At 41.2% G+C, this 27822-nt stretch overlaps 1 protein-coding gene across 2 annotated transcripts; it reads left to right on the top strand.

Moving 5' to 3' along the window:
- On the top strand, window positions 1–27822 carry LOC129178075 (dihydropyridine-sensitive L-type skeletal muscle calcium channel subunit alpha-1-like). Of its 2 annotated transcripts, XM_054769832.1 has the most exons (46): window positions 1–348; window positions 1793–1898; window positions 4478–4617; window positions 4691–4824; window positions 4910–5062; window positions 5142–5347; window positions 6159–6262; window positions 6358–6503; window positions 6731–6812; window positions 6878–7038; window positions 7107–7332; window positions 7708–7915; window positions 8018–8138; window positions 8230–8344; window positions 8433–8532; window positions 8623–8692; window positions 9571–9703; window positions 9782–9911; window positions 10006–10065; window positions 11428–11534; window positions 11636–11723; window positions 11800–11907; window positions 11980–12032; window positions 12117–12263; window positions 12414–12615; window positions 12714–12872; window positions 14219–14329; window positions 14413–14496; window positions 14617–14670; window positions 15065–15112; window positions 16463–16489; window positions 16577–16702; window positions 16780–16845; window positions 16932–17023; window positions 17093–17252; window positions 17332–17459; window positions 22686–22782; window positions 23189–23291; window positions 23371–23472; window positions 23554–23687; window positions 23763–23888; window positions 23978–24186; window positions 24269–24333; window positions 25657–25703; window positions 26676–26750; window positions 26827–27822. In XM_054769832.1, exons 1-46 carry the CDS (start codon window positions 164–166, stop codon window positions 27079–27081), a joined length of 5553 nt encoding a protein of 1850 aa, XP_054625807.1. In that variant the 5' UTR covers window positions 1–163; the 3' UTR covers window positions 27082–27822. The 2 variants fall into 2 exon arrangements, with proteins under 2 accessions (XP_054625807.1, XP_054625815.1); XM_054769840.1 differs by lacking the exon at window positions 14617–14670.

Below are 27822 nucleotides of genomic sequence, written 5' to 3'. Positions count from 1 at the left end.
AGTCCCGAGGCTTTGCTGGAGGGACACAGAGGAGCGCGTACAAGGAGTAGCAGGTCTGAAACCTGGAGGTCCTCGTGACAAGGAGTTCCACTTAGCCCCGGGTTGGAATTTTACAGTCAGAGGACATATTTCTCCAGGATTAAAAGCTTCTGGAGGATTGAGGATGGCGACCAACTCCGAGGGCGTCAAGCCGGTCATCATGAATGAAGAGGAGCTGAAGAGGAAGCAGCGGGAGAAGCTGAAGAAGCTTCAGGCCACAGGGGGCAACCCCAGACCCGCAAGGTCCCTCTTCTTCTTCACTCTTAGAAACCCCTTCCGTAAGGCCTGCATCAACATTGTGGAGTGGAAGTATCCTTTATACTGTACACACAGCTCTTCTTGTGATTACATATATTAATCATATTTATTTAGTCGAAGAAATAGACAATGTGTAAGGTGCGCAGACTAGTATGCATCCTAAAGCTGTGATTAAGAGCGGCTCTATGCACAAATGATGTGAATGTGCTGGCCACATCTCACCAAATGTGTGTCAATTTGGTCTCTGAAGTGCAAAGACTTTTGTTATTTGTCTGGCAGCTTGTGTCAAAGTCAAGTCACCCCTCAGCATTTTGGGGATCACTTACTTGGCATGGGAAAAACAATGACTGGAATGGCTCTGTTCTTTTTTGATGAATGTGGAAATAATGCCTAAATGCTTCCACTCTGTGAGGCTCGCGGCACAAGCAGACAGTTGGCTGCTGAGTGATATTAAGAACCCTGCAGGGAGTTCCCTGCTTTTATTTTAGACCCATGCCCATTCTTGGCTTATACATGTTTTCCATCCAAAACAAGCTGACTGTAATTATTTTGAACATATTTAGATACATAGATTGTACACAAAAATCATCATTGTGGTAAACACTTTAAAATTCCCCTCTGCCTCTTTATTGACATTTGTCACCATTTGTGCTGAACCGAGTCATGGGCCGTTTTTATTGCACTAGTATAATCACATTGGTATCTCACTCTTGCTCCAGCTCTAGCACACAGTATCATGCGTAGGAGTAACGTTACATATCATTTAAACTACACTCATTTAAAAAGAGTGGGAGCAGATACAAGAACACAAAATTCAGCCAAAAAAATAACCCTGCTCATTCGAACACGTGTGTTTCATTGCTTTGGTCATATTCTGAGTCCCTGCAGCTGTCACGCTGCATCACAGTGAGACATGATGCTGATCTGGCAGGGGAATTCTCTCACAGAGCCCCCCAGTGGGGCGGGAATGAGGGAGCATGGCCGAGAATATTGCATGTACTCCGGAGTACTGATGCAGCACATTGACAAGCTGTTAAAGAGATGAAGTTCCACCTGGACATACAAGCAGGGAACACTGATTCCCATCACTTTACAGTAAGCGCAAAACAACTCAAAGCAGTATAGCAGTATAGATTTACTGTCCTCTGAAAAGAATACAAGACAATTATCTTAGTACTCACTTGTGTTGCCAGTTATTTAGACAATAATGCTTGTGTGTTGAGTCATTTTTAGTGTATATTTAGTGTTCATTAAAATGTCACCCGTCTCCACCACTCATCCAATTCAAATCAACAACATTTGATGTTGACCATGCAGTGGCACCATAATGTTTGACAGATGAACGCCATTTTGTCAACATCTAACAAAGACATGGTATATTAAGTGGCATGTGAGGCCCTTGACACCTGTAGCAAATATCATTTTTGTTATTTTTGAGGGGAAGAAGTCTAATTCCTATAACCTTTGATCAATAATCCTGAGCTTCCTCATCCAGAACCTTTGAGATCATAATTTTATTGACCATCTTTGCCAACTGTGTCGCTTTGGCCGTGTTTCTACCCATGCCTGAAGAAGACAGTAATAACACCAATTTAAGCTTGGTAAGTAAGAGTGATGCATCATCCGGGACTCCACTGTGAGTGAATCATGTCCTGAACTGAAGGGTGAGTGCAGTTGGGAAGCATTTTACTCAGGTTCATTGGCTTCTAGTCCTGAAAGACATTGAGTATACACTAACTTTAGTCCCATTCAAAAGCAATGAATGTATGAATTGAAATGAATTGAGCAACATTTTCATTTTGTGTGTATTTCATCCATCCATTCATTAACCAAATAAGAATAGGATACACAACCCTAGCCTATAAAGCTAACAATACTAAAGCTTGATCTCATACTGTTAATACAACAAAAACAAACACTTTCTCGTAACATCTCTCATCCAGTGTTGTTTATATTTCACGCCTGTTCAATAAGCTCTGTCTGACTCCCAGGATGTTTCCTGTTTGTGTCCAACTGATTATATTTCCACCTCACACTGTGCGTGTGTGTTTACACACTGCAGGTAGTTCATGCTCGTGTGCATGTTGCAAATATTAGATGTTGGCAGTGGTCTGTTATTGATGGAGCTCAGTACAACAGACTGTTATGTCCCATGGAAGCCTGGCGGCTAAGCACAAGTGTCAAGACATCGCACTGATTGCTCGCCGCCGCCACCACTATCTCAATGGATATCACAATACACAGACGACCTTACACAGTATTAGTCTTGGGTACATAACGGATTGACCCAATTGGCAAAAGTCAACGGATACCTTGTTACACGTCTGCTTCCCTCCAAATTCTCATTCCTCCGAGGTGAGCAATGTAACAGGAGCTGGCCGACTTCACCCTGTGGTTGCTTTTAGCTGATCTGCACACACAAACACCCAAATGACTCAGGAGAAATATAAAGTAGAAACCCAGGAATATTAACCATGTACTATTTTTTTTCCAAGGGTGTCCACACTATTACTGAAAATCAAAGGATGCAAGGGCAGCTTTGATATTTTTATTTTTTTATTTTTTTAAACAGGCTAAAAAAACATTTACAGTACCTATATATACACTACAAAAGTTTTAGAACACCCCAATTTTTCCAATTATTTATTGAAATTCAAGTCGTTCAAGTTCAATGAATATTTTGAAATGGTACAAAGGTAAGTGGTGACGTGCCAGACGTTAACAAAAAGGTAAGGTTACCCAAAGCTGAAAAGTAATGTGTATTTCAGAATTATCCAAAAAGGCCTGTTTCAGGAATCACTAAATGGGTCAACAATTTAAAGCTTTTCTGCAGAAATGGAGGCAGTTTGTGCAACTAATCCCTACAGGTGTTTCAAGTTCTGGAGTTCTGATCTGAATAAACTAGTGTTCGGAACCCGCCGTGGTACCATACACTCGTGAACAGTTGAACAGCATTCCACCAAAGTAATTTGTTGCTACAAAAATGGTAAGAAAAAGGGGAACTAACAATGGAAAAGAGACAGACCATCTTAACACTTAAAAATATATTTTTTTCCTCCAGAGAAATTGGAGTGTTCTAAAACTTTTGAACAGGCTAAAGGTGCATTTGTGTGGACAAATATAATGATGATAACAAATATAGCTCATAAGAGTTGAATTTAAGAGCTGATATATAGCAACTTCCATGGTTTTCTGGATAATAACCAAAATCACTTAAGTTCTTACATGGATAGTTATACAGTATGTCACAAAAGTGAGTACACCCCTCACATTTCTGCAAATATTTTATTATATCTTTTCATGGGACACCACTGAAGAAATGAAACTTTGCTACAATGTAAAGTAGACATTGGACATTTTCACTTGGGGTGTATTCACTTTTGTTGCCTGCAGTTTAGACATTAAGGTCTGTGTATTGAGTTATTTTGAAGGGAACAGTAAATTTACACTGTTATACAAGCTGTACACTGACTACTTTACATTGTAGCAAAGTTTCATTTCTTCAGTGTTGTCCCATGAAAAGATATAATAAAATATTTGCAGAAATGTGAAGGGTGTACTCACTTTTGTGACATACTGTACCATCGTACTGTCAAAGAATGTTATATTTGTCCAAACAAGGGTACTTTAGTTGTATCAGGCATTCAAAATTATTTTTTTCCATGACTATATATAAATATATATATGTATATATATATAGAGAGAGAGAGAGAGTTATTAGTATCAACATTTCAGCTTTTCCTCTTAACATTGTGTTTTTTTTGTTTCATTTTATTCTTCAATGTGTTACAAGCCAATAAAAAAATGAACTGTGTTTACAAATGGCCCCCAGGCCGCATTTTGGATACCGCTGATTTTAAGGGGTGCTCTGCTTCAGTCCCAGTCCTAATATAAAGCATACAGCACCTTACAATGAGTATATTAATAAATAACATTACTTAATAAAGCAATATTTTTGGTAAAAGGGGTTTGACACCAAATGCCGACCATCTCATGTTTGGTTCATATTCAATGTAGGCAACGTTTTATCAAATCTAGGCAATACAGACCACAGTGCGACTAGATACTAAACTAACACAATAATAACATTGTCTCTAGAATGTGTCATTTATTAAAACCTGTTTATATTTTATGATTGTTTGTTTTGAAATGTACCAGTTTGCTGTGTGTTTTTCTGCAGGAAAGTCTGGAGTACATATTCTTGATCATCTTCACCTTAGAGTGCTTTCTGAAGATAGTGGCATACGGGTTTGTGTTCCACGAAGGTGCTTATTTACGAAACTGCTGGAACATATTGGATTTTGTCATCGTCTTCATGGGGTAAGAAGAACTATCATGAGAAACAAAACAACTGTTTGGTAAGAGAGCACTTACGGCCGATATCCTCCTCCAGTCTGGTCACCTTTGCCTTGGATACCATCAATACGATATCAGGTGTTCCACTTGAGAAAGGAGGAGGCTTTGACATGAAGGCACTGAGGGCCTTTAGGGTGCTGAGGCCCTTACGCCTTGTCTCTGGAGTCCCCAGTACGAGCCTGTTCTCTAATCCAAGCAAATTCATTAACTTGGATTCTACAGGAGCAAAAACATGCTCTTTGTTGTTTACATTTAGGCCTCCAGGTGGTGATGAACTCCATCCTCAAAGCCATGCTTCCTCTACTGCACATCGCCCTGCTGGTCTTCTTATTGGTCACCATCTATGCCATCATGGGACTGGAGCTCTTCAAGTGCAAAATGCATAAAACCTGCTATTACACGGGCACAAGTAAATGAAACATGCCTGGAATGTTTACTTAGCTGCATGGTGAATTAACAAATAATGTCTTCCTCTGTTTGGCACACAGACATCTATTCAACAGCAGAGGGGGAGATGCCAGCACCCTGTGCTCAGGCTGGCAATGGCCGTCGCTGCATCATTAACGGCTCGGAGTGTCGGCCGGGCTGGGAAGGTCCAAATAATGGCATCACCCACTTTGATAACATTGGTTTTGCCATGCTTACAGTCTATCAGTGTATCACCATGGAGGGATGGACTAAAGTTCTCTACTGGGTTGGTGACGGCTCATTTTATGTGTTTAATTTGCAAAGCCGCCCCTCCCTGCACGCAAAACACACCCTGTGCGTAGGGCCCCGTGATCCATAGGGGCGGGGGCATTTTGCGCAAGGGGGCACATTATTTGCAAATGCGCAAAGGATGCACATCCTATGCTGCAAGGCACCAGGTCAGCCCGAGGCAGGAGTGAAGAAAATCTGACATGAGCTCATTGCCACAATGATTGACAGCACCCAGAACAATAAATAATAAAATAAATAATAATAATAAATAATTTAGCTACTCACCTGTCAGTCCCTGGTGGTGTCATAGTACAGCTGCTACTTTTTTAGGCAGAGGGCATGGTTTTGATCCCAGCCACAAACAGTTTTTGGTGGGGGGTTCTGTTCATTTGTTATTTTGCACAAACAAATTATTTATTGAACAATTTCTTACCCATGAATTTGTATTACTCCAAAACATGCATCAAACTAACCTCAGGCTAAAGTCTAATAGTATAAAAATAGCTTTTAAGGTTCAGTTAGGTTCAGCTAGAGATGTAGTAACCACAGCTGCCCAGGGGGGGCCCAATGTGATTTGGAGGGGGTGGGGCTCCAAATAAAAATCTGCTTCGGGCTCCAGTTTGGCCAAGGGCGGCCCTGTTCATGTGTTGGTCACATGCAGATACTGTACTGTACTGAAAATATGAAATATACCTATATAAATTATATATATATATATATATATATATATACACATATATATACATACATATATATATATATATATACATGTATAATATATATCTGTATCTGTATCTGTCTTTTAGATCAACGACGCCATAGGAAATGAATGGCCTTGGGTCTATTTTGTTCCTCTAATTCTTCTGGGCTCCTTCTTTGTGCTCAATCTGGTTCTGGGCGTGCTCAGTGGGTACGGTAACTCAACTAACTAATTCTCATTCAATACTGCCCACATCGCTCATCTTGACGTTAAATATATTTTAAAAATGACTCTCCCTTGCTAAGAGAGTTTACCAAAGAACGAGAGAAGGCCAGGTCACGAGGAGAATTCCAAAAGTTGAGGGAGCGTCAACAACTGGATGAAGACCTTCACGGCTACATGGAGTGGATCACTCACGCTGAGGTCCTGGATGCTGATAGAGAGGGCAAAGGTCAGTGTTACAAGGCTGGTTGAAGGGTGCAAAATTGTCACAAACAAAGATTTAGCTGAAGAATTCAATATTATTTTAATCAAAAATACCTGGAAATTGAGAGTAATTGCTCTAAACTGTTTTGCATTCACACATAATAATAAATAGGTTTGTTTCATTTCGTTTGTTCCATCATGCGCAGACATTCATTCATGCAAACTAATGCATGACTGTTATTCTCTTGTCAGGTCTCCTACCTTTGACCAGTGGAGATTCTGACACCGACAGCCTGTTCGACCTGGAGGGCAAGAGTCGAGTGATCTACTATTAGTGAGTCTGCCCCTCTTTGTGCAACAGTAGCTTGTCTCTGTAACCAACATTATTTTTCTATCAAGTCGCCTGGCCCGTCGTTGGAACCGATTCTTCAGGATGAAGTGTTTGGTTTATGTGAAAACAAGAGCATTTTACTGGCTGGTGATGTTTCTCGTCCTCCTCAACACACTGACCATCGCGACAGAGTACCACCATCAACCCCTTTGGCTCACATCCCTTCAAGGTTCTGATAACGACCTCAGACATTTTACACAAATCAGTTTCATTCAAATGCTTTTCTCATCTCAACAGATGTGGCAAGCCGTGTCCTCCTGGTGCTCTTTGTCATTGAGATGTTTGTGAAGATGTACGCTTTGGGTCCCAGGGCATATTTCATGTCGCTCTTCAACCGTTTTGATTTCTTCGTGGTGATCTGCGGTATCCTGGAGATGATCATGCTGTCGGTGGGAGAGGTGACTCCTCTGGGTTTCTCTGTGCTCAGGTGTATTCGCCTTCTGAGGATCCTCAAAGTCACAAAGTGAGTCTTGTCGCCCAAACAAAAAAATATGTACCTGCCTAAAGTAATGCTGGACATAGCATTACAGCTTATCATAGCAATTCCTGCATATGCATATATGCCCCCCAGAGGCTGTGAACAGCTAGCAACCACTGTAATCTACTTGAACAGTTAGAAAACTATGAATGACATAATTGCTTTTCTGCCTTACTCACAGAATAAGTCCAAAAATGGAAAATAATAAATATGAATGAAAAAAGGAATAACTTATTTGTTAAGTTTGATCTATTGAGTAATGTCCCTTCAATTAATAGTAATAACATTAAAGTAACAGTGCATACCAAGTGAATAACAAAGTGACATGTTTATCTTCCTCTTGTCTAAACTCCACTGCAGGTATTGGACCTCTCTGAGTAACCTTGTAGCCTCACTCCTCAACTCTGTTCGCTCCATCGCATCCTTGCTCCTTCTCCTCTTCCTCTTTATCGTCATCTTCTCACTGCTAGGCATGCAGGTGTTTGGAGGGAAATTCAACTTTCCTGACCATAGGCCCAGGCGAAGCAACTTTGACAACTTCCCTCAGGCCCTCATTAGCGTGTTCCAGGTGAGATGTTTCCTCAAAGCTCATTGAATCGGACTTACTTGCTTAAAATCCATTGGTAGAAGCATGTTTGGATATACTGTACAAGCCTTCACTGTGTCCCAGATCTTAACAGGGGAGGAATGGACCGCCATTATGAACAATGGCATTATGGCCTACGGCGGACCAGTCTTCCCTGGCATCCTGGTTGCAATATACTTCATCGTCCTCTTTGTCTGCGGAAATTGTATCCTATCATAGAAAACTCCCGACAGGATCACAGTGAGATACTGCAATATATGCCAAGGTTTATGTTTTCCTGAGCTCCGTGCATCCAGACATTCTTCTCAATGTCTTCTTGGCCATCGCAGTCGACAACCTGGCAGAAGCTGAGAGTCTGACCTCAGCTCAGAAAGAGAAAGCGGAGGAGAAGATGAGGAGAAAGCTTCTACGGTAAATGAAAGAGCAAAAAAATATGAATGATAATCTGCACTGAATCAACATCTGAAACATCTGAACTTTTTTTCCTTGTGGCCTGGAGGTCCAAAATGCCTGACAAGACAGACGAGGAGAGAGAGAGAATCTCCAAGAAACTGGCAGAGCAGAGAGCCAAGATGGAAGGCATGCCAACCACAGCCAAGGTTCCGCTGCGTATCACACATTTGCCTTATGTTTTAGTCAAATTCACACTCACATGTGCTTCATCATTTCTCAACATTCTACTTTATCAGCTCAAAGTTGATGAGTTTGAGTCCAATGTCAATGAAGTCAAAGATCCCTTCCCTCCTGCAGACTTCCCAGGTAACTTCTTGTATTCTTTCATAATAACCTCCCACATGACATGTTTTTTATGCAGTTTACTAACAATTATTATTACCTCCGCCAAGGAGGTTATGTTTTTTGCCAGACTTTATCTGTTTGTTTGTGTTTAAAATAACTTGAAAGGTTTTTTCATCATAGGAAGACAACAAATGAAGCTATAAACAAGCAAAAACAACACCATTAAATATACTGTAGCCAAGACACTGTGGAATCTGGAGTGTGCCAACAGATTTGTTGTATCTTCAAAAGCTATGGAGTTAGATCCAGAAGAAAACCGCCATCACGCAAAATGCGATTTTTGTGAATAACTGCTGAACTAATGTTGGTATCATTATGAACCCATTTGCTAATGGTATGTTTTCGCAGCCAAGGAATCTAAATACAGTCATGGAAAATGACCACCCTTGTTTCTTCAGTTTATTGGTCCATTTTAATGCCTGGTACAACTAAAGGTACATTTGTGCAGACAAATATAATGATGATAACAAATATAGCTCAAGAGTTGAATTTAAGAGCTGATATCCAGCAACTTCCATGGGTTTCTTGATAATAACCAAAATCACTTAAGTTCTTACATGGATAGCTATAGCATTGTACTGCCAAAAAATGTAACTCTTACGAGCTATTTTTTCCAAACAAAGGTACCTTTAGTTGTATCAGGCATTAAAATAAACAGGAAACTGAAGAATCAAACGTGGTCTAATCATTTTTTTCATGACTGTATGTAGATAAAATAAATGTAGGACTACAGTGATATTTATAGTGTAAATCACAATATGGCACTCAGGTCTGTGCTCTCCGAGTGCTTTTCAAGTTACTGTATTAGACGGTCAAACCTTTTCTTTTCCACAAATTAGGTGATGATGAAGAGGAGGAGCCTGAAATCCCCATCAGCCCTCGGCCCCGACCCATGGCCGACCTGCAGTTGAAGGAGGAAGCTGTTCCATTGCCTGAAGCCAGTTCCTTTTTCATCTTTGGCCCACAAAACAAGTCAGCATTAGCCAAACTCCCAAATGCCTCTTTGTATACAATTGTCTCTTTGCTTACATTCTACTTGCTGGATTCCAGGTTCCGTAAACTGTGCTACAAGATTATCAACGCCTCCTCCTTCACTAATCTAATCCTCCTGTTCATTCTGCTGTCCTCCATCTCCCTGGCAGCGGAGGACCCCATTGATCCGAAATCATACAGAAACCAGGTGACAAGCTGTAGAAATGTTGATGCATGGTGTTACCATGGTGTCAGAGAAGGCCAAACAACATCCCTGATCATGTCTGCTTCTTGTCCTGCAGATCTTAGCCTATGCTGACATTGTCTTCACAACAGTGTTCACCATTGAGATTGTACTGAAGGTAACTGAAATTCCACATCCAGTATACATTGGTGGGAAGAAGTGTTTGCCCCTGTCCTGGTTTCTTTTTTTCTATGTTTGTCATACTTAAATGTTTCAGATCATCAAACAAATTAAAATATTAGTCAATGACAACGCAACTGAACACAACATGCAGAAAAAATCCAAACCTACATGGCCCTGTGTGAAAAAGTGATTGCACCCCCCTCGTTAAAACATAACTTAACTGAGATTAATTGAAATCTGTTAGTCTGGAAAAGGGTACAAAGCCATTTCTAAAGCTTTGGGACTCCAGTGAACCACAGTGAGAGCCATTATCCACAAATGGCGAAAACGTGGAACAGTGGTGAACCTTCCCTGGAGTGGCCGGCCAACCCAAATTACCCCAAGAGAGCAGCGACGACTCATCCAAAAGGTCACAAAAGACCACACAACAACATCCAAAAAACTGCAGGCCTCACTTGCCTCATTTAAGGTCAGTGTCCATGACTCCACCACAAGAAAGACACAAGGCAAAAACAGCCTGCATGGCAGAGTTCCAAGATGAAAAGCACTGCTGAACAAAAAAAAATGTCTCAATTTTGCCAGAATACATCTCGATGATCCCCAAGACCTTTAGTAAAATACTCTGTGTTCTGACAAGACAAAAGTTGAACTTTTTGGAATGTGTGTGTCCCATTACATCTGGCGTAAAAGTAATGGCTAATTTCAGAAAAAGAACATCATACCAACAGTAAAATATGGTGGTGGTATTGTGATGGTCTGGGGTTGGGGCTGCTTCAGGACCTGGAAGACTTGTTGTGATAAATGGAATCATGAATTCTGCTGTCTGCCAAAAAAATCCTGAAGGAGAATGTCTAGCCATCTGTTGGTGACCTCAAGCTGAAACCAACTTGGGTTCTGCAGCAGTTCAGCACTTATCGCAAACACTTGATTGCAGTTGTTGCTGCAATCAAGGTGGCGGTTTTTCAAATGTTTTTTCACACAGGGCCATGTAGGTTTTGATTTTTTTCCCCTTAATTGATTCAAGATTCAAGAGTTTTATTGTCATATGTGCAGTAAAACTGGTGGTTCTGCTGCTATGCAATAATACAATGTTTCATTTAAAACCTGCATGTTGTGTTCAGTTGTGTTGCCAGTGACTAATATTTAAATTTGTTTGATGATCTGAAACATTTAAGTGTGACAAACACGAAAAAAACAGAAATCTGGAAGGGGGCAAACACTTTTTCACACCACTATAAATGGTTGGAAGTATAGATAATTAACACAGACCAAAATCATGCAATATTTCACCATTATTAATTTGTTTTACTATATTTTCTAGCATTAAATGCAAAGTTTTGACTTATCTAAATAATAGATGACCGTTTATGGAGCGTTCATGCACGAGGGTTCCTTCTGTCGCAACTCCTTCAACATCCTGGATCTGATTGTGGTTGGAGTCTCCCTGCTCTCTATGGGAATGGAGTGAGATACATTTGGAATTGCCACATCAACCATTAACAGTTGCAGTTTTGTCCACCAGCTTGGGTATATCTAGACCTGCTTCTATCATGTGTTGCATACAGATCCAGTGCCATCTCTGTGGTGAAGATTCTCAGGGTGCTCAGAGTGCTAAGGCCACTCAGGGCAATCAATAGAGCCAAAGGCTTAAAGGTTTGTACATAGCTACATCGCACAAATGACTATTTTTTATTGTTCTTACATATTAACTTTATGACTTTATGTGCAGCATGTGGTCCAGTGTGTGTTTGTGGCCATCAAAACCATTGGCAACATTGTCCTGGTCACCATGCTGCTCAATTTCATGTTTGCCTGTATTGGAGTGCAACTTTTCAAGGTTGGTGACGCCACACACTAATGGTGAATATTTTGAATGATGAGAATTTTTCTCCTATTTATTTTACCATAGGGGAAATTATATAGCTGCACAGACCCGTCCAAAATTACAGAGGAGGAATGCCAGTAAGTCAAACTAAGAATGTATATCTGTATAGAGTAAATTTGCAATCACGTTCATCACCAACACTGCCTGTTACCTTATTTAAGGGGATTCTTCTTGAAGCACATAGAGAATTCTCTGCAGGACACGGTGGTGGCGAAACGAGAATGGCTCAACAATGACTTTAACTTTGACAATGTGCTCTATGGCATGCTGGCTCTCTTCACTGTCTCTACATTTGAGGGTTGGCCAAAGTAAGTGTTGATACTATATGTATCCATGTATATGTGTGTGACAGATATCACATATTGCTGAGAAAGAATGTGCTTGAGCATGATGGTGACATAGGAACTCCAACCTGTGGACTCAAATTGATCATCTCAACAACACAAACATGTTCCCAGACTCTTGTATAGAGCCATAGATTCAGACGAAGAAGACATGGGGCCGGTCTTCAACAACCGTGTGGATGTTTCCATCTTTTTCATCATCTACATCATCCTCATCGCCTTCTTCATGATGAACATCTTCGTGGGTTTCGTCATCGTCACCTTCCAGGAGCAAGGCGAGCAGGAGTACAAGAACTGTGAGCTGGACAAGAACCAGGTGCACAAAATCGTGACCATTTTGAGTGACGTAAACTATTAAAGAATAATGACTTACTTCTTAATGATGATAATATGTGTATTCTCCCTGCACCGTAGCGCCAATGTGTGCAATATGCCTTGAAAGCTCGACCCCTGAGGTGCTACATCCCCAAAAACCCATACCAGTACAGGGTCTGGTACATCGTCACCTCCTGCTACTTTGAGTACCTGATGTTCTTCCTCATCATGCTCAACACATTGTGTCTGGGGATGCAAGTAGGTCACATTGCATATTAGAAACAGAGACTGCTGGTAGACAACAATCAGTATCGTTGGAGTGTAAATATTTGTTTGCCGCAAGTTTGTCTTGGAACATTTAATTGATGTACTACTGTTTTTAGAAAATGGGACACAACAACTTTCCAGAATGATCTAATTAATTTGAAAGAAACATAAATGTAGGACGCTCCTCCTTTGTACTCATAAATTCATTTGCAATATTTTGCTGTGCATAGCAAACACAGCAAAATACTTAATCACAAACATGTTTTTGTTTGAGTAGCCGATTCTATTTTTAAAGTTTAAAGAAAGTTCATTGTTGTTTCGAAGTGTATTCAGCTACTCCAGTGATGTGCAGTGAGGTTCATGACTGGTGAGGCACTGGCTCCTTTGGAGTTTTGAAAAAATGTTAATACAGGTTGCTCATTAAGAAGATAAAAAGAAAAAAAGATTAAATAATTAATTAATACATGAATTAATTAATTAATTAATTGAATTCTGATCACCTTCTGTTGCTCTTGGATAAAAATTCTCCATCTTGACAGTCAAACTCATTCAATCATTCAGCAAAGAATAAAAATATCACTGGTGCATTTGACTTGTTAAAGCTAGCTCTAGCTGGTGCTGCTGTGAAAAAAAAACACTGGCTTTTCCTTGCTATGGGAAGGACAGCAGCGACAAGCACCTTCCAGCTCACACACGCCCCCGCCCCTTCAAGGGGAGGTGGACTATGTCAGCGTATGGCATTTCTCTGTGCTTCATTGTCCGATTAGCATGAACTGTGCTGTCAAACTTACATTAAAGACATCACACAGGCTGTAGAAAGTCATAGTGTACAGTATAATAAATGTTTTTGAAACCATTATATTGGCAACATGCTGACAAACAGAAATGGGCATGCGCCACCCACCATCCGGTGCATTCGGTCAAGTGCGCCAAGACGGTTGGCTCAGTGGAAGAGGAAATATGTGCCGCTGCCTCAGCTTTCTGCCCTGTATTTGATCAGTTAATGTGCAAATTCCGCGATTTCTTACTTATGACAATGTTTAAAAATGATTGGAAGGACACAGACAATACATTTATAACACAGTTCAATGGGCAAATATTAATATATGTTTTATGTTATTATTAATATTATTATTTTCATTTTGGGGCCGCATGGTGGCCTAGTAGTTACCTTGTTACCCTGCTAACCCTGCTCAAATTTTAAGTTCAAGGGAATTTGTACTTGACTGGGTATCTCTGAGCTGGAAATGAAAGTGGAAACCTCTAAGAAGTTGTACTCAGTGATTTAAATGAACAATCTTCACAGTATTTTCTTTCCTGTTATTTTTGCGGAACAGCACTGTAACCAGTCAGACCATGTGACCAAGCTGTCTGACACTCTCAACTTGATCTTCACTGTGCTCTTCACAGTGGAGATGATTCTCAAGCTCATGGCCTTCAAAGCAAAGGTAAACCTGTTCTGGGGAATGTGAGTCAACTGGAGTCTAGAGTTCTGCTTGTGTCAGTCGTGCATTGTCATCTGTCTGCACAGGGTTACTTTGGAGACCCGTGGAACGTGTTTGACTTCATCATTGTCATCGGTAGTGTTGTTGATGTCATCCTCAGTGAAGTGGACGTGAGTACACACAACACGGTCATCTAATACAATATTCATTTCAGGAGTTGAACATGAACTTCCCTGGCAGCAGTATGAATTTGGGCTTAAAATAACTGAATGTATGTATTCAATGCCCAGACACGTATAACCGTGGCCCAGAATGGTGCCAGCACAACTAGCTCACAGAACATGGTCAGTACTGTCATTGGCCGTTTCCAACCCCGCCACCACCACCATCTCTTCTCTCTTCTGTCGCCTCAACAGAAGCATCTTTGTCACCTGGTCACCAAACACTCCATTACTGCCACAGTTTTCTTCCATTTGGAATGCCTGTGTGTGCCGATTAAAGAGAGCACAGTGTTGATTTGAGTTTTTATGCCATAATTTCTCAGGCCACTTGCAGGTTGTCACCGCATTTTCCTCATCTTTTGCCCACAAACACACGCTGTTCAGCAGATTGAGACACTACATTGCTCCCTCTTTCTCGCTCTCCTTTCTCCTGCGCTTCTGTGTTTTGATGTTTTTTCTTCTCGACCACACTTTCCTCCGCACAATATCTCACTTCTCATCTGTTTATCATTCACAGACTGCCCTAGCTGCCAGTGGAGGACTGTACTGTCTCCAAGGCTGTGCTGTAAGTACCTCATTACGACTCTACTGCATTGTGTTGCACCGTTGCATCAGCATGCTATGTCAATGCCAGCATTCCACTACCTTCTCTACTTTGTACTGTGTCTTACAGTATATAGCCCCAATGTTGGTGTAAATACTGTAGATGTAAACAGTAGGGGTGTAACGGTACACTAAAGTTTAATTTTGTTTTTTTTTCAGTTTTGGTTCGGTTAATTTTCAGTACAAAAAAGAAAATGACTTAAAATGCTTTTATTTTAAAAAATGCTAACAGAACTTTTTAAAAATAAATAAAAGCAAGCCATTTGGGTGATACTTCAAATAAATTAGACTCTTGACTTTTTTTTTAATAGAAAAAAAAAAAAATAAACTGTTGTATTTAAACAATTGGTTAAACATTGTGACGAAATGTAACGGACAGTTACAGTTAAATAACTCTCTGTTGCACGTGAAGTCCAACTATCTGTCATAAGAGAAATAGACGACATCACTTTTAGCTTTTTCATAAAGTGCTGGTAAAACTTTTGAGCTAAAATGAGGATGTGATGGTATTTTGTAGCGAGGTTCAAGAACTTTAATCATATACAGTCATATACAGAAAAAAAATGATGAGACCACCCTTGTTTCTTCAGTTTATTGATCCATTTTAATGCCTGGTACAACTAAAGGTACATTTGTTTGGACAAATATAATGATGATAACAAATATAGCTCATATTTGTGCATGAGATAGTTTGCAGATGTTCCTCAAGCTGTGTTTGAGGTTGCTAAATTCTTGGAATTTTCAAATTGGAAAAATGTCCCGGGGAATACAGTTTGTGAGAATGTCTAGGAATGTCAAAATGTCTAATTTGTCTATAAAGGGAACTTAAAGGTTGTTTAATAAATATGTGGTAGCATAATCTTGGCTATTCGTGTATGCATGTGTAATCTTTTATGTATTATATATATATTTATAATATAAAGTCGGCCTGTGAGAAAACGCTACCACATGTTAGTTTGTTTCAAAAATATATCCCACATTTGCAGTCATTTTCTATTAATAATCATTCATTCTCATGGAAAATGTCCAACTTTCCCACATGATTATTCCCAAAATTCCTCAGCAAATTTTCCCATTTAAGGTTTCTACAAATGTACAGAAAATGTTTGCACCCCTAGCTGTGAGTGAATAAGACTTGAAATATGGAAGCTGTTGTTTGGTACAATGTGACACATTCATTCTAATTCTAACTCTAACCAAGCTATCGTAATGCATAACCCAATGCATTTGATCAATGTATGGTCCACTGTGTGGATATCATTATATTAACTCTAGAGCCTGAATGTATAACCATCTCTTCTACATTTTGCAGGACACGAATCCCTTGCAAGCAATCGCAGTAAGCAGCCACTTTTCTATCATCATTCCATATTGTTTGTGCCTCACACGTGTTTTTTTCATTAAATTATTCTGTGCTTGTCCCTAGGCCTCGGAAAATGCCTCAGTTTCTATCACGTTTTTCCGACTCTTCCGTGTCATGCGTCTGGTCAAGCTATTGAACCGTTCCGAGGGCATCCGTAACCTCCTGTGGACTTTCATCAAGTCCTTCCAGGTCTTTCTCATTGTGGACATTGTTGTTTTCAAGCTCCATAAACTGGCTAACTGGCTTGTCTTGTCTGGTGTCTTCAGGCTCTTCCTCACGTGGCTCTGCTCATTGTGATGCTCTTCTTCATCTATGCTGTCATTGGGATGCAGGTATGGTCTTAAGAGGACTTTTATCCAGCATCAACCCCTGGTCATGATCAGAATTTAAGTTAAGTGGCATAGTAACATCCTTTCAGATTTTCGGGAAGATAGCCTTAGTGGATGGCACCGAAATCAACCGCAACAATAACTTCCAGACATTCCCCCAGGCAGTTCTCATGTTGTTCCGGTGAGTTCTCAATCAAAGCTCATCAGTTACACAACTAAGCCAAGATCTCACTGTGTTTTTTGTATGCAGGTGTGCTACTGGAGAAGGTTGGGAGGAAGTCATGATGGCTTCTATGTACGGGAAGAAGTGTGACCCCAAGTCTGACTTCCTGCCTAGAGAGGAGTACACTTGTGGCTCCAACTTTGCCGTCTTCTACTTCCTCAGCTTCTACTGTCTCTGTGCCTTCTTGGTCAGCAATTTCCCACGACATTTGCAATTTACCTGTTGTTTCTGCAACATTTTTAATTCTATGTTACCCTCTCCTGCAGATCCTCAACCTGTTTGTTGCTGTCATCATGGACAATTTTGACTACCTGACACGTGATTGGTCCCTGCTTGGTCCACACCACCTGGATGAGTTTAAGAAGATCTGGGCTGAATATGACCCAGAAGCCACGTAAGCCAGAATACCTTATATACAGGTGTATCTCAATGACACTCTCTGGACAGTGCAGAGAGCAGAGCAGATAGCAGGAAGGAGACAGCGCATGAAGTTGTTCATTGCTCTGCGTGCATGATGTGAAAGCATCTATTTACCAGTGCTCATGTGAAACAGTTTCAAAATTTGACCATGCAAAATTATTTGTATTACCTGGAATAACTTATCAAATTAATTAACCAATGAATCAGGTTCAATATTTAAAGTTAATTCAATTAAAAATCTGTGTTTTTTTTAAGTGTGAAAGAGTAGGGGGTGCGTACAGTGGTGTGAAAAGTGTTTGTCTCCTTCCTGGTTTCATTTTTTTGCATATTTGTCACACTTAAATGTTTCAGATCATCAAAAATTTTTTTAAATAATAGTCAATGATAACACAACTGAATGCAAAAAGCAGTTTTTAAATGAAACTTTTTATTATTAAGGGAGAAAAAAAATCCAAACCTACATGGTCTTGTGTGAAATTGCCACCTAAACCTAATAACCGGTTGGGCCACTCGTAGCAGCAACAACTGCAGTCAAGTGTTTGTGATAACTTGCAATGAGTCTCTTAGAGCGCTGTGGAGGAAGTTTGGCCCACTCATCTTTGCAGAATTGTTGTAATTCAGCAACATTGGACGGTTTTCCAGCAGGAGCCGCATTTTTAAGGTCATGCCACAGCATCTCAATAGGATTCAGGTCAGGACTTTGACTAGCACACTCCTAGGTGGACTTACTGGTGTGTTTTGGATCATTGTCCGGCTGCAGAACCGGTTTGTTTCAGCTTGAGGTCATGAACAGATGGCCGGACATTCTTCTCCAGGATTTTTTGGGAGACATCAGAATTCATTGTTCCATTCATCACAGCAAGTCTTCCAGGTCCGGAAGCAGCAAAACAGCCCCAGACCATCACACTACCACCACCATATTTTACTCTTGGCATGATGTCCTTTTTTCTGAAATGTGGCATTAGACACATTTTCCAGAAAGTTAAACTTGAGTATTTTCCCAAAGGTCTTTGGGATCATCAAGATGTTTTCTGGCAAAATTGAGACAAGCTTTAATGTTCTTTTTGTTCAGCAGTGTTTTTTGTCTTGAAACTCTGCCAGGCAGGCCGATGTTAGAGTCATTAGAGTTATTGTTCATTTTGGACATTCAACACACTCACGCAGTACATTACAACAGGGAGACACTTTTGAACATCGGCAGGGTTCACCATGAACTTTCATTTAGCCTCTCAGACTTTGCCTTTCTTCTGCGCCGGGAGAACGCAGCAGCCTGCGGCCCCGGTGAGCTGAATACCCGGCGAGCAAAGCATCCGAGGCGTAAACGAGGCAAGCGAGCCGGCCTGCATGCTAGGCTAAAAGCTAGAGCGACTAGGCCACCGCTACCAAGCTTGCTGCTAGCCAACGTCCGCTCTCTTGAAAACAAGATGGACGAACTACGAGCAAGGATTACAGCTCAACGTGAGATCAGGGAATGCTGTGTCCTCACCTTCACAGAAACCTGGCTGACGGAGGATATACCGGACTCGGCGATCCAGTTGGAATCATTTGCTGCTTACCGGGGAGATCGGACTTTAGCGTCTGGTAAACACAGAGGTGGCGGCGTCTGTGTTTACGTAAACAAACGGTGGTGCACAGACGTACAGACGATGGAAAAGCACTGCTCGCAGGACATTGAGCTGCTGATGGTGAAATGCAGACCTTTTTATTTACCTCGTGAGTTTAGCGCTGTGTATTTAACTGCTGTTTACATCCCACCACGAGCTAACACTGCTAATGCACTAGGCCTCCTGCATGACATCATCGATAAACACGAGACCAAACACCCAGACGCTGTATTCATTATATCTGGCGATTTCAACCACTGTAACCTCAGGACTGTCCTCCCCAAATATTACCAGCATGTGAGCTTTCCCACAAGGGAAAATAACATCCTGGACCAAGTCTACTGCAACATGAAAGGTGCTTTGAAGGCTGTTCCAAGACCCCACTTTGGAAAGGCTGACCACATCTCTATATTCCTTTATCCAACGTACAGACAACTTCTCAAAAAAGCTCCCCCTGTAAGTACAGCAGTTAAAGTATGGAATGAAGAAACTGATCAAGTACTTCAGGACTGCTTTGGCTGCACAAACTGGGATGTGTTTAAAACTGCAGCGGGGAGGGAAGATTGTACTGTTGATTTGGATGAATATGCTTCTGCTGTTACTGGCTACATTAGCACATGTATAGAGACTGTTAGCACCACCAAGTATTACAGAAAATACCCTAACCAAAAACAGTGGATGAACTGTGATGTAAGGGCTAAGCTACGTGCTCGTTCGACTGCATTTGTCATGGGCACCGCTGATGACTACAAAAAGGCCAGATATGACCTGAGGAGGTCCATACGGGAGGCCAAAAGACAGTACAGACAGAAGCTGGAGGGCTACTATTCCACCTCAGACCCTCGGCGCATGTGGGCGGGGCTCCAGCACATCACAGACTATCGACAGCAGAGTAGCGTAGCCACGTCCAGCCAAACCACACTTCCAGATGAGCTGAACGAGTTCTATGCCCGCTTTGACACCCAAACTTCTGATGAGCAGAGAGGGTGGCTGAACCTGGGGAGCACACAGGACGCACCTCTCATGGTGACATCAGCTGATGTGCGCAGGGTTCTAAACAAAACAAACCCACGAAAAGCAGCAGGCCCAGACAACATCTCAGGACGTGCACTTCGGGTTTGCTCATCAGAGCTAGCTGATGTGCTTGCTGACATATTTAACCTGTCGCTTGCACAAGCATCTGTACCGACCTGCTTTAAGTCCACCACCATAGTGCCCGTACCCAAGAAGAGCAACGTGACCTGCTTGAATGACTATCGCCCTATAGCACTCACTCCTATTGTTATGAAGTGCTTTGAAAGAATAGTCATGACCCACATCAAAAAGAGCATCCCGGCGGCAACTGTGGACCCTCTACAGTTTGCATATCGCCAGAACCGGTCCACGGATGATGCAGTCAACACTGCCATCCACACAGCCCTTTCTCACCTACAGGGCCAGGACACATACGTCAGAATGCTATTTATAGACTATAGCTCCGCTTTTAATACAGTCAGCCCCCACAAACTCACAAATAAGCTCCTCACACTTGGCCTGTCTCCCTCCCTCTGTAACTGGGTGTTTAACTTTCTCACAGGCAGACCCCAGTCAGTCAGAGTCCACAACCGCACATCCAGCTCAAGAATTGTGAGCACTGGGACCCCACAGGGGTGTGTGCTGAGTCCACTCCTCTACACGCTCTTCACCTACGATTGCGTGGCCTCCCAGAACAACACCAGCATCATTAAATTTGCGGATGACACTACAGTCATCGGACTGATCACTGGTGGTGTTGAAACATCATACAGAAGAGAGGTGGCGGACCTCATAGCTTGGTGTCGTGATAACAATCTCCTTCTCAATACAGATAAGACTAAAGAGATGATCATCGACCCAAGAACAAGGGAAAAGGAGCCACATAGACCCCTGTTTATTGGTGAGACTGAGGTGGAGAGGGTGAAAACCTTCAAGTTCCTTGGCACACACATCAGCGAGGACCTCACCTGGTCTCACAACACCCAACAAATTCTGAAGAAGTCCCAAAGGAGACTGTACTTCCTGAGAAGACTGAGGAAATTTGGCATGTCCACCACAATCCTGAGTTGCTTCTACAGATGCACCATCGAAAGTGTCCTTACCGCCTCCATCACTGTTTGGTACGGTAACTGTACAACACGTGATAGGAAGGCACTCCAGCGGGTGATCAAGACCTCACAGAACATTGTTGGGGCAGCCCTCCCCTCACTGCAAGACATTTATACATCTAGAGTCCTACGCAGAACACACAACCTCATCAAGGACAGCACACATCCACAACACTCATTATTCACACTCCTGCCATCAGGCAGACGCTACAGGAGTTTGAAGTCCAGGACCACAAGGCTGGCAAACAGCTTTTACCCACAGGCCATCAGGCTTCTCAATGAAGCACTCAGACACGCCACACGCAACACACACTCATAGCACTTTATTTATTTATTTATTTATTTGTATTATTTACTTGCATTAATGTCTCTTCTGTTGTTGTTGCTTAATTTCTTGGTATTTATGTATATGTGTTTATGTTTCTTATGTTCTTATTCTTTCTTGTGTTTTTCTTTCTTTTCCTTGGGAGAATGAACAGAATAAGATTTTCATTGCATGGTATAACTGCTGTTTTACCATGCACATGACAATAAAACTCTCTTGAATCTTGAATCTCTTGAATGAACACGGACCTTAACGGGGGCAAGTGAGGCCTGCAGTTCTTTGGGGGTCTTTTGTGACATCTTGGATGAGTTGTAGCTGCACTCTTGGGGTAATTTTGGTTGGCTGGCCACTCCTGGGAAGGTTCACCACTGTTCCATGTTTTTGCCATTTGTGGGTAATGGCTCTCACTGTGGTTTGCTGGAGTCCCAAAGCTTTAGAAATGGCTTCATAACTTCTTCTACACTGATAATCTCAATTAATCTCAGTTATGCTTTCACAGAGTGGGCAATCACTTTTTCACACCGGGCCATGTAGGTTTGGATTTTTTTCTCCCATAATAATAAAAAGTTTCACTTAAAAACTGTGTTTAGTGTTCACTTGTGTTGTCATTGACTAAAATTTAAATTTGTTTGATGATCTGAAACATTTAAGTGTGATAAACATGCAAAAAAATAAGAAATCAAGAAGGGGGCAAATACTTTTTTTACACCACTGTAACTTCAGGTCAGATGTCTGAAGGGGTACACAACGGTGAAAAGTTTGGGAACCACTGCTATAGATTCACTGCACACAAAATGAAACATTTCAAGAATGTATTTCTTAATTTCTTTTTGATGATTATAGCTTGCAGCTAATAAAAACTCAAACTTCAGTAACATAAAATTTTTGAAATTGTCAAAAAAGTTGCACCTGAGATGCACCTGTATTTCAAGTCATACTTATTTGAGTCTAAATACTTACTTGTCTAAATAGCCTTTGTTTCTATGGCACTCGTTGGACTGAGAATTAAAAATGTTAGTTTTATCTGAGGTGTAGATGTATTTATTCATTCATTTATGATGGATTATTGTGGCAATCAACATTTTGATGCCATCACTTGCCCTTTAAAATGGTGTAGTTGAGTGTAACGTGTTTGTTTGATCTGACAGAGGGAGAATTAAACATCTAGATGTGGTGACGCTGCTACGACGCATCCAGCCTCCGCTGGGCTTTGGCAAGTTCTGTCCTCATCGAGCAGCTTGTAAGGTAACCTTGTGGATACAGTCAGTTAACGAATTTAGACAGTGAGACAAACCCAGACTGCCTTTTCAAAAATTGGACGTACAGCAAATTAAGAAAACCGAGGCTTCACCAAAAAAAAAAAAAAACAATTGCATGGTTAATGTAAAATTAATATTCTTGTTAGTTAATTAATCTTCTTGTAAGGATCCTGTTTGAATTTTTTTTTTCAACTTTAAAAGCAAGACCTAAATGAAGAAAGGTTATTCAAATATAAAAGGTTATTTCTTTTGTGCAAGTTCTGCTCAAGTTATATCTAATTATATTTTCTTTCCCTTTCACCCAATAATTGTCCAGTTATGATATTAATCATTGCTATTTGAATAAATAGGACTTATGTCTGTTGATAATTTGACTGTCCTTGTGCCTTTAGCGTTTAGTTGGCATGAACATGCCTCTCAACAGCGATGGCACCGTCACCTTCAATGCCACCCTCTTTGCTCTGGTCAGAACAGCACTCAAGATCAAGACAGAAGGTGGAGATCACCATCAGATTTCACTTGTTCTGTTCAGAGTAACGGTTTTATGTTGACATGAATATTTTCTTCTGACCAGGAAACTTCGAGCAGGCCAATGAGGAGCTCAGAGCTATCATAAAAACAATCTGGAAGCGCACAAGCATGAAGCTGTTGGACCAGGTCATCCCCCCAATAGGAGGTGAGTGCTCCAATGAAATTAGAGCCTCTTGACCTGTACGTACAAAGGCTCCGTTCATGCTTATCCTGCCTTGATTTTCAGATGACGAGGTCACCGTAGGAAAATTCTACGCCACTTTCTTGCTCCAGGATCATTTACGTAAGTTCCTGAAGCGTCAGGAAGAATACTACGGCTACCGGCCCACTAAGAAGAGTGCCTCGGGCCCCGAGATCCAAGTAAGTAGCCCTCTTAATGAATGTCTTCCTTCTTTTGTGATCTTCTATTTATTGTTCCTCTTTGTAAATCTCCAGGCAGGTCTGAGGAGTATCGAGGATGAGGCAGCTCCAGAAATGCATAGGGCCATTTCTGGAGACCTGCAGAATGAGGAAGAGATGGACAGAGCTATGGAGGACGCTGGAGAAGAGCATATTTACCAGGTCAGGAAGACTGTAACCTGACAAACATGGAGGGAAGTATCGAGAGAACAGGAAGTGAAAATGCAATGATTATGCTCATATCTTTCCAGCGTACACATGGCTTGTTTGGGAATCGCATGGAGTCATTCTCCGCTGAGAATGCCAACACGCAGTCCCCACATATGACCAACCAGAGGCCCCTCAAGTTCTTGGAAAACCACCCCGAGTCAGCACCTATCTCCTCTGTTGAGGATGCTATTGCAGACTTTTTCCCAACCACGACACCCAAAAACAACACTAACAACAACGCTTTTGCAGAGTAAGTGATACCCAACACAGTGTTTAAATGACACACGTAATTTAATGACATGTCTGGCGGATGGCGGCTTCTTGTCTTGTAGGTTTTCATTGGAAAGAGAAGGCAGTCCAGAAGAGTTGTATAATCCCAGTGAGGATGCAGAGCCAGGTACTGTCCACACATGGCGTGCTTGATGAATCCAGGTTGCATATGCTAATCACTACTTGGCTGCAACTAAATAAAGTCGTTTCATTTTTCAAATGGAATTTTTAGTTGCCGTAATTTCCGGTGTATAAGCCGCTTCTTTTTACCTAAACTTTGAACCCTGTGGCTTATACAGCAGTGCAGCTAATTTATCACCATGTTCTAACTTCGTGACGTCTCCTATCCTTCAGAACTACTACTAATCATTTAAATACTGTACCGCTTGTGAGTCAGTGAAGAAACGGTAGCTCCTTCTTTGGCAGGAGCCAATCCCAAGCTATAAGGAAACTCACGACAAGCTTGTCAACCCATCGTAAGTCGCAGGAGGTCATCATTAGTCAATGTAACAGTCTGACTCATGGTGTAAACTTACAAAGAACGCTAAAATCAACTGAACTGAACTGAAAACGTCAGAACTGGTCTCAGTCAAAGCTCTTCGTTCTGTTTTACACACTAGGCAGCGAGAACCGTATAAGCAATGCTTGTGTTTTTAATTGCTAATTGTTTGAAATGTATTGCCTGAAACGTTTATTTTTTATTTTTTGTTTATTATGATTTGTGCTGCTGAGCTCTTGGCCAGGTCGCCCTTGTAAATGAGATCCTCAATCTCAATCTGGTTAAATGAAGGTTACAAATAAATAAATAAATAACTAAACATCATCACACAGCAACTTAACACTCAGAAGGTATACCTAAGAAATATACGAGATAAATACCAATATGAATTTAAAATAAAAAAAACATATTGTGTGATTTTAGCGTTCTTTGTAAGGTGACACCGTGAGTCTGACTGTTGCATTGAGCAATGACCTCCTGCGATTTTCAATGGGTGGACGAGCTTGTTGTGAGTTTCTCATAGCTCATGATTGTCAAGAGCTGCCTGGTCCTCACGGACTCGTGTGCTCCACAATGTGTCTTTTATTGACGTGCACATGTGTGGCTTATATATGTACAAATCTGTTTTTCTACCTAAATATAGTGGATGTGGGTAAACACCGGTGCTCTCAAGTTTCTCTCATCAAATTGTCAATAAAAAACTAAAATTACAAGTGAGCAATCAGGACTACAGTACAGAACATTTCAGTTCAATTTCAGTTCAATTTTCAGAAATTGTATTACCAGCTAAGATAAGTTCAGAAAAAAAATATTTTTTAGCTCCCACAGAGTCTGCAAATAAGTTGCAGAAAGTCCGGTACTAAATAAGGGCTAATATCTAAGAAGGAGGTCTATGTTTACTTGCTGTTTACTGCACAAGACTGAATAAAATATCATTTCTCCATACCTAAGAGAACCTCCACTCCTGGAACTTCACAGTGAGAACAGACAGAACACAGGTAATATTTTCAAATAAATCACACAGTGGAAGCACAGTAGTACACTGTGGGCACCATTATTTGCCTAATTGTGTTTTCAACGTTCGGTTTAGGATTTTTGTTAGCGATGGGGTTAGGTTAGTTAGGGATTACAGTTTGTCTTAGACCCAGGGCTTTGGTTACTGATTGGGTTGGATTAAGTTTATGGGTCAGGGTAGAGTTAAGATTGGGGTTAAAGTTAGGATTGGAGCTAGGTTAGGGTTTTGGTTAGACGTGTGATTAGGATTTGGGTCAATGCTAAGGAGTTCGGACTGGGGTTTAAGAGTTAGAGTTGGGGTTAGGGTTTTGGTTAAGGTGTGAATTTTGTTTAGGGCTGGGGTATGCTTAGCGGTCAGAGTAGGTTTAGAGTTACAGTAAAGGTTAGATTTGGGGTTAGGCTTAAGAGGACAGAGGATTGCCATCTCTGAACAAAGATTAAGAGGAAAATGCACCGGCCTTCCTCTCGGACGGACCCCTCTCTTCATTTGCATTTTTGTGTTTTGTGATTGTTTTTTCACTTTTACATTTTTTATAAATAAAAAAAAAATTACTTCAACTCCAAAACACCTTCATCAAGCTTCCATCAGTTTTATTAAGTTACTATGTTTCGACATGGCCTTCTTTAGGTGGGAACACTGAAGAAAAAAAGAAAAAAACAAGACAAAGCAAGCAAAATTATTCGTTAACCTTTAAATAACGTGTCACTGTCGAAGGCAAAGAGAGAAAAGATTTTTAGGGTGAGGTGATGCTAGGGTAGGGCTATGGTTAGGTTTTGGTTATGATTATGGTTGTGGTAGGGTTAGAGATAAGGTTTGGGGTTATGGTTAGGTTTAGAGTTATGGTTAGAGTTGTGATTGGGTTTGGTGGTAAAATGGCCAAAATATTGTACTCACTTGCCTACACAGTGTATGTACACACAGTGTATGTGAAGCAAACTCTTATCTTAATTTGCAGTTCCCTTATGAGCCGAGGCTCAGTGACAGTCCAAATGGCAGCTCCCATAGTGCTGCTGACCAATTTGTCCAGGAGGTAAGATCATCCATTAACAATTAATTTACCTCTTTCAGATTAAAAATATCAATGTATATTGTGTGTTGTGACACAGGAGATGGTCGATGCCACACCACTAGAAGACATGGAGGGCGTAGCTCGCGCTCTCCTCAACCAACGGCCCCGCTGCGTGGCCCCTGTCAAAAAGAAACGCCCTGTCCCTGTGCCTCCTGGCACCCAGGCGGAGGCATCCAGGGAACCAGAGCGGCCAGATCCGGCCGTGAGGAGGAAGAGGCGTCCTGTTCCTACCGCTTCCTCTGCTCATGCCCAACATAGATCGGAGCTGCCTGAGGCTGACTACAATGTTTAGAGGTCACATGGACATGCAGACGTGGTTATCGCGGGATTTTTTTTTTAAAGGTGACTGAATCGTGATGGTCTGAAAGGCAGGTTTTATCAGGCTTAAAGTCAAATGTGGTTGAAACACATTGATGAGGCACGACGACGTCCTAAGTGGTATAATAGAGCTGATAAACCAGAAAATCAGTCCACTTGGTGGAACTGGAGAATAAATGATAGTATGTGGCCTTTGATCAAGAGACCTTTTCTGAATCAGTTTTTATGTTTTAATAGCTGATGTTTACAGAGTTTTCTCTTCTGGGTTTAATACTTGGTTCCCAGCAAATGTCAGAAAAAAACATTGCTGTATTTAACAACTTTCCTCAGCAAACTATGTGGTTGCTTTAGCCTGTATGGTAGGTAGGGAGTCACATTGCAACTTTTAACGTTTTCACTCTACCTTTGCAAGCTGTACCTTTGCAAAGGCGTTGAACTTAAGATGCGTTATAATGGAATTAGTGTCATAGCACACCGAAGCTAGCTTGGAAACTGGTTTCCGAAAGACATATTCACTTTCTGCAGAGCTGCAAAGCATTTCGTGTTTTTTTGCAACATGCAAAGATTTGTCTGCCCTTCAAATGACTGGAACTGTTTGAATATGTTCTCTACTATCAGCCTTTTGTGAAGGCAGTTTGGATTATGTTTGTAGCTCAAATTCCTTGCCTTCATTTTTCTTTATGGTTGATGGAATATTGGGTTTTTAAACCGCTGC

Source organism: Dunckerocampus dactyliophorus, chromosome 1 (assembly GCF_027744805.1).
Source record: "Dunckerocampus dactyliophorus isolate RoL2022-P2 chromosome 1, RoL_Ddac_1.1, whole genome shotgun sequence".
NCBI lineage: Eukaryota > Metazoa > Chordata > Actinopteri > Syngnathiformes > Syngnathidae > Dunckerocampus > Dunckerocampus dactyliophorus.
This window is presented reverse-complemented; position numbering and strand designations above follow the sequence as displayed.

Coding starts and splice junctions, on each gene's coding strand:
- LOC129178075 (XM_054769832.1), top strand. CDS start 164: ATGGCGACCAACTCCGAGGGCGTCAAGCCGGTCATCATGAATGAAGAG. Junction 7,333..7,707: donor AGGATCCTCAAAGTCACAAA/GTGAGTCTTGTC, acceptor ACTCCACTGCAG/GTATTGGACCTCTCTGAGTA. Junction 7,916..8,017: donor CCCTCATTAGCGTGTTCCAG/GTGAGATGTTTC, acceptor ACTGTGTCCCAG/ATCTTAACAGGGGAGGAATG.